The sequence below is a fragment of the Lactuca virosa genome, chromosome 5 (genome assembly GCF_052849685.1).
Source record: "Lactuca virosa cultivar CGN04683 chromosome 5, Lactuca_virosa_CGN04683_v6, whole genome shotgun sequence".
Classification (NCBI taxonomy): Eukaryota; Viridiplantae; Streptophyta; class Magnoliopsida; order Asterales; family Asteraceae; genus Lactuca; species Lactuca virosa.
In genome coordinates this window covers 395,775,943-395,783,369 of record NC_136430.1, presented here as the reverse complement: position 1 = coordinate 395,783,369, position 7,427 = coordinate 395,775,943, and the positions used below count along the sequence as shown (strand labels likewise).

General features: G+C 37.6%; 1 protein-coding gene across 1 annotated transcript; it reads right to left on the bottom strand.

Moving 5' to 3' along the window:
• Positions 1-311: 311 nt before the first annotated feature.
• Positions 312-2,820, bottom strand: SAUR21 (ARM repeat superfamily protein). The gene has a single exon (XM_079047173.1). The coding sequence runs from the start codon at positions 2,506-2,508 to the stop codon at positions 496-498; it is 2,013 nt and encodes a 670-aa protein (XP_078903299.1). The 5' UTR covers positions 2,509-2,820; the 3' UTR covers positions 312-495.
• Positions 2,821-7,427: the final 4,607 nt, after the last annotated feature.

The window sequence follows — 7,427 nt, the reverse complement described above, 5'->3', positions numbered from 1 at the left end:
TCGTAGGCTACCAGGAGTGGACAACTCCCGTTATTGCACCTAATAACACCAAATAACGCCTAAAAACATCGCCCCCATCCATGTTATTAGGTGTTATACGCATGCGCGTTGCTTCCCGTTACCACCATCACTTCCATTAACCCCATTTTTTGTCATTTTCTTAATAACGCTGGTGTGGGCGTTGCCCACACCTACCAGTCTTATAAAAAATTTGGAATCCAATCTTGATGAATTAATGATTATTGGGATTTTTCATTTCTTCTTATCCGTTAAAAATGTGAGAAAACTTGAACTTATCTTAACAACTTAAATTAAACCAAAGTGAGAATTGAATTGTTGAACCAATTTTGTATGGAGACTGTTGCATTTGAAGTGTAGTTGAACCAAAGATTAACAGAAAAAGGAACTAGCAAATTAATTACATAATCCCCCCAAAAGAATCAAATGTAAAAAAAAAAAAAAAAAAAAAAAAAAAAAAAAAATGTTTGAAATAATCTATCCCGGCAACACCACCCTTGTGGTGGTCGTCGAACTGGCACCGGTGGTTGAATAGGCGGCGGTCGCATTACCATACAACCCAGCAGCCCATCTCCTAAGGATCCTCAGCAGCGTCGCCGCCTTTCTCCTCCCTCTTCCGGTCCCCATCCCCATCACCTCCCAAATCACCCTCTCAATCCCAGGAATCGCCGCCAGCTCCGACACAATCTCCGATCCACCTTTCCGGCAAATATTCACAAGTGTGGCGGCGGCACTCTCTTGCGCCCTCTCCGTTCCATCTCTCAATATCGTCGCCAGTTTCCTAATCACATGAAACGCCGCCGTGATCGCCGCTAATCCGCCTTTCTTCACCACCGCCTCCAGCAATGTCACACCTTCCTCCGGTAACCCGTCCATTACTTCACTAGCCATCTCCACCACCCCAACCTCAAGCAACTTCCCCACCGTTTCCCGGTCTCCGGCCAAGTTCAGAATCGCCACCAACGCGTCTCGTTGCGAACTAATCGGCCCAGTTCTGGCCAACTCCATCAAACCCTTAATCACACGGCTCTTCCGACCGAGCTTTTTCCGGTACACCGGAACACCCGTTAGACTGAAGATTGTAGCGGCGGCGTTTCCTTTTGCTTCCCAAGTCGCACCTGTTCTTAATACTTCCACGATTCCATTTACAACTCCTTCGGTTTCCATTATCTTTGTCTTGTTTGCGTCGAGTATTGAGAGGTTTAGGATCGTTGTAACTGCGTTGATTTGAAGAGTTGGATGATCGGAGGATAAGAATTTTACAAGTAGCTGTAATCCGTCGGCGTCGGCGATGCAAGCGCGGCTGTTGGAATCCGTTTTGGCTAATGCCCGGAGCTCATGAACGAAGCGATCCGCCATTTCCAACGATTGTGAAGCTCCGGCTTTTTCAAGCAAAAACGTCACTGTCATTTTTGTAGCTTCGAATAGCGTTTTGTTTGTGGATTCTCCGGTGTTTTTTTCGTTGGTTTCTGTTGATTCGAACGGAATCCGGTGCTCGCGACACCACATTGTTATCAAGTTCCGCAATGCACGATTGGGTATCATCCCTGTGTGGTCCAGGGTTTGACCGGTTTTGGGACACGTGGTGTGTCCCGATTCAATCCAGAGATTGATAGAAGCTCGATCGTATGTTTGTCCTGTTGATACAACCACAGGGTCTCGCACCAGGTCGAGGGAAATCGGGCACCGGAAATCTGCCGGAATTGTTAAGTCGGTGGAGTTTGACTTTTTCCGGTCTCTGATTATCCTTGGAGATGATTCGCCGTACAACACGCACTTTGCGTAGCGAACAAGTCCGATCAACGAGACGATTTCAGCTTTTGATTTTTCATCATTTTGATTCCTAACTTCTTCTTCCAAGATCTCGATTTCTTCTGTGCAGCTCGTGGAATCATTCAATTGCAACCTGGTGAAGATCTCCTTGAGTTTTGTCTTTTGAGGAACAATCTCGCTCTTAATTCTATCTAATTTTTGCAATACATCGTTTCTGAGATTGATATCTTTTTCATCGATCCAAACCGCCGTTTTGGAGCACTGTTTCCGGATCAAATTGACTAATTCTTCAACGTCTTCGCTTAGATTCATCGCTTTAACAGGAAATATATCAACCAGCGTCGATAACTCGAGAGTAAACTCATGAAATTTGTTCGCGACTGATTGCTGCTCAATCAAAAGCCATAATTTACTTCCGTTACAACAATCTTCAATCAACGTCTTGATACTCTGCAATATGATGTACAACTCCTCAAAGCACAACACCGCCGATGCCGGAAAACACGATACAACATGATCAACAACCAACTCCTCAAGCATCAAAGTCAACAGCTTAGTTTTCCGAATTATCGAATTCGAATTCCGATACAGAACAAACGGAATCGGATTCAGTAACGAAGTTTCCCTCGATCGAAGCAATAACGATCGGAGAAGCCTTTCATCTGAATCCGATGATCGTTTCTTTTTTGGCGGCAAAGGTTCCGGTGAAACGGCCATGAATTTATGAATAATCAACAGCAAAATGAAATTAAAAAGAACGTAATTGCAGCAAACTAGAGATGAAAAACCTGATTTGCGATGAAACGAAGGAATCTTTGAACTGAATTCGAAAAGGAGTATGAGAAATTATTATCGTAGTTGTTGGTGGTATGTTGATAGGGTTGATAGCTGTTTATGCGTTTTCTCTTTTGTTTTGTTTATTGATATTAGATAAATTTGATAATCATAGCAATTGTATATACAATTATGGGGTCACCTCAGCTGGAAGATGGGGTGTTTGACGGAGTAATTTATTGCGTACTATTTGTTCATTTATTTTTATAAATTATACTTTTTGGAAGAAGGAAGTAGTTGAGAAGTTGAATTCGGAAGAATAAGAAATTTGGTGATGGGTGGGTGCACCAAACAAAAAAAAGAAAAGAAGAAAAATGGGTGGTGGTCACGGTGGTGATACGGCGGTGTGGGTTTTGACAGCCGTCAGCCGCCGGCAGGTGGACTAGTATTCATGACTTTTTCTTTCTCTTTTTTTTTTCTTTTTCTTTTATATAGAAAAGCCAACATGTTATTTTCGTGTTGTTCTTAAATCGGCGCCCATTGACCCAATTGTTTCCATTTTGAACCTCTGGGGTATGGATTTAGTCAAGTTACCTTGCAAAAAGTATTAGTTATTACTTATGGTAATTAGGCATATGGATAATTTGTATGTAAATATTTAATTAAGATAAGATTCTAATATTGATATGGCTAATTAATTAAAATGGCAAATTGCAAATAAGTCATTATATTATCATAAAATTTTGATTTTGACATTGAGTTTTTTCTTTTCGATTATGTTATCATAAAATCATTATATTTACAATCAAATGATCGATCTTCTTGTTCTCCCGGTAACCATCTTTTCCGGTCATTAAAATTTTTTATTTTGACACTGTGTTTTATTTTTCTCAATTATTCCATTACATTTATAATTTTATATAACACCCAATTTCAGGATGTTTCTTAATTCAGGATTGTGGACCGTAATTTGATCATCAAAAGGTTTTGGACTTCAAGGAAATAAAGTTTAGACCTTATTGAATATTGATAATATTGGTTATGAGATCCAAGCCTTTGATTTTTGTGTTGGAATCAAAGGGTAAAATGGGAAAAGTTATATGTCAGACTTCTTGCATGAATTATGATTTTTAGTTCAGTGTGTTTTTAGTCATAAGTGATTTGATAGAGTTGTGAGGTTTTTTCATACATTCGCATGGATACAAAGATCGTCGAAATCGGATTTGAAACCAATAATTTATGGTTGTTTAAAGTTAGAGTTGTGAAGTCATCTCCTACGTTAAGCGTAGGAAGGTCCCCTACGCTGAGCGTAGGAGGAAAAGTTGATTGGGGCTTAAATGACCTATGTTGAGCGTAGGTGAAGCTACGCTGAGCGTAGCCATGACAAATTAAAACCCTAATTTTGGGGTTATGAGCCCTAATTAAAGGCTCTAACTCCTTCAGGGACTCTTCATGCTAAACCTCCACCCTCTTATTCAACCATCTCGGAACCATAGCCACCTTGTGTGAGATTTGAGACCATAGAGTATTCTTGTGTGCATCTTTGAAGGAGGAGTTCATTGGAAAAGAACTTGGGAGCTTCAAGCTTTGTAGATCCAAACTTTGCACCTCATAATCCATCTCAAGAAGGTATAAAGTTCCCATCTTGGTGTTTATTCATGATAAATCTAGTTAGCCATGGATTTATATGTTTTTTGTCCCATGACCTTGGTCTTTGAGAGTATGGGTGTAACGCCCCGATTCTCAGGTATTAATATTGTGGCTTTAATGTTCAAGTTTCAAGGTCTACTCGACGAGTTGGATGCCCTGACTCGTCGAGTAGTAGCGGGTTTGGGACACGTGTTTAAGTGACCAACTCGCCGAGTCGGAAGAGTGACTCGACGAGTTGGAGCTGGAGGGTGAAACCCTAATTTCCGGGGTTTTGCACCCTATTTAAAGAATCATAAGCCTCTTTCAGCCTCTTTACAGTCCCTTGAGAGCTCAGCAAAACCCTAATATGTGTGTGTGTGTGTGCTCCATTGTGTGTTTTAAGCTTTGGAAGAGGATTCTTGGGGAGAAGAGCTTGGGGAAAACAAGTGGATTGAAGCAAGGAACTCGTGGGAATCAAGATCTACTTCATTTGGCATCTTTTGGGAAGGTATTAAGTTGTTATCTTTGTTGGATTAGTGTCTAAGTCCATAACTATATTTGGTATGTACTTGACCCGACCTGGCATGGTCCATTTGGGTTGCACTTCACCGGCACAATTTATATGGATAGTCTTTTGAGAATAGTATATTTATGATTTATATTAATATATTATAAGTTCTAATATATTAATATGGAATCATATTATTTAATTAGTATTGATCAAGAATTAATTTAGAATTAATTAAGTGATCAAAAAGAACTAATTAAATATGGACTCTTATATATATGGAATGGGCCAAGTTCATTTAGGTTGGGCTAAGCTTTCATGGATGGTCCATGGAGCTTTTAACCCATGGATCCTATGTAAATGAAAGGTCATGGGTATAAGGGTTTACATTGATGTAACCCTAATCCTCCATAATATATAAAGGGGTCATTGGCTCACAAAATTGGTACAAGTGTGTGAAAATAAGAGTGGGTCGATGTTAGTGTGCATACATATTCTCTCAAGTTCTTCCAAGGTGTTTTGGTGATTTGTGATTCCATTTGAGGCTTCCACACTATTGGGGCTAAGCTCTTAAAGCTTAAAGACATAAAGCTACATCAAAAGGTATGTCATCTACCTAGAACTTTGTAGTATAGGTGCTTCATAATATGCTAGTTAGGATGAAACCTTGGAATAGTTAATATTTGCATGTATAATAGAGAAAACATAGATCCAAGGTTTATAAGGTTGCATGTACACCATAGGAGTGTTAGAATGCTCAAAACCCAACAGTGGTATCAAAGCCATTGTTGTTTTCTGTTATATTGATGCAAATATTTTATTTTCAAGTTGGAAAAAAAAGGAAAAAAAAACATGACGTTTGTCAAATTTTAAGATAATTACTTGTTTTGTGAAAAACGAATTATTTGTAAAATTTGAATAATTTGTTATATGAGTTGAATAAGGTCAAATTTAGTAAAAGATAAAATGATATGATTATTTTATTAGTTTTAAAAGTTTGATCTAAATGTTTTAAGGAGTTACATATTTTGTCATAAAATTTTAGAGCTCAAAAGTTTTTTTTTAAAGTTGTGATCTTAAGGGTTTTTGAAACTTCCATAAGTTATGGATATGAAAGTTTTTTTAAAAAAAAAAATTTGATTCAAAGTTTTTATGGAGTTACAAAATTTGGTGTTAATGTTTTAAAGAATTCCATAACTTGTTCTTAAGTTTTGGAACATGGAAAGTTTCATCATAAAACACCATTAATTCCATAAGTTATGGAATCCAAAGGTTTTCAAGAATTACAATACTTGCCCTCAAGTTTTGGAATTTGAGAAAAGTTTTTTATGAAAAAAAAGAATTGAATTCTAAAACTCTTGGGTTCATAACTTAAACAATTAATTAAATGGTTTTAATTTTGAGTTTAATAATTGGAATTATGATGTTTTGTTGAATAGTTCAAATTAACTCTTATGGACTTTATTAATAGTTAATTAAAGCGTTTAATTAAAAGAGTATTATTAAATCCATAAATATATGGTTTGAGTTTAATTAAATTAAAAGTCTAGTTTAATTAATAGATTAAACCATCAAGTATTTTAAATGTCTAAAATACACCCTTATACTATTATAATATTAAAAGTTTAATATATTATATGTATAAGAGCAAGTCGTCTTACCATTAGTAGACCTCATTCACGAAGCCGGTCTATAAGGGGGGTATAAGGTTGTTGCCTATAAAATGGCAGCTTAATGGGTGTCCACTCTCACCCACCGCATCCTTGACTGGTCGAGGGTCGTTAGCCGAACAGGTAGGACAAGAACTATAATTCTCCCTTCATTAAAAGTATTAATGATAAATACTAAGTAACTAAACCTTTTATTAATTCCCAATCTTAGTTACTTAGGAAAATGTGAATAAGGTGCTAATCCATGAAATTACACTTTGCACTTTGCTTAAACCGTTAGTGGAGCGTGTGTGATTAACCGGCACACTAACCTGGATTTAACAAAGTAGGCAAAGGGTAACTTAATATTTATCATAGTATCGGTGGAGCTCGTGTGGTTAACCGGCACATCGATTGAGGGGTAAATATTAAGGGTACCAAGTATATTTGCATGGTTACTTCACACCTTGTTTTGTGATCCTCGGCATCCCAGTCACAAAACCTGAAGGGCACACTCGAGATTGAAACATGCCATTGAAAAGTTCAATGAATCTCAAAAGATCTAGGAGTTTCAAATCCAAGTAAAAACCTAATTAAATTATTTCGTTTTTCATGGTGGAAATTGGTAAATCATCATTTACCTACCTTCAACTATTTTATAACTCGGATTACGGCATCCCTCTTCCAGTTATAAATAGGTTGTTGGATCCTAGCCTTAATATTTCATATTGGGTGTTATATTAAGGACTTTAGATCAACTATCTTGAATATCTCCCAAAAGATGTCGAGTTCAGACATCTATGATCTTCCCAAATCTCTTGGAACTTTACTTCCTCCACCTCCTCCAATTATTCTCCCTAACCCACAAGTTCAAGGTCACTCAAGCCCTAATGGCAAGCAAGGTCTATGTGTGATCACATCTTAGAGATGAAGTCACATATTGACAAGCCGGGAGAGTTGGGTTTCAAAGTCTTGAGAAAGTTGGATGTTCAATCACTTTCTAAGTCACATAGTGAGTTCCTTTGTGACTACTATGAAACAGACTATGACATGAACCTTAATGATCATATCTATTT

What these genes read in the sequence shown, in the direction of transcription:
- SAUR21 (XM_079047173.1), bottom strand. Translation starts at nt 2,508, where the DNA reads ATGGCCGTTTCACCGGAACCTTTGCCGCCAAAAAAGAAACGATCATCG.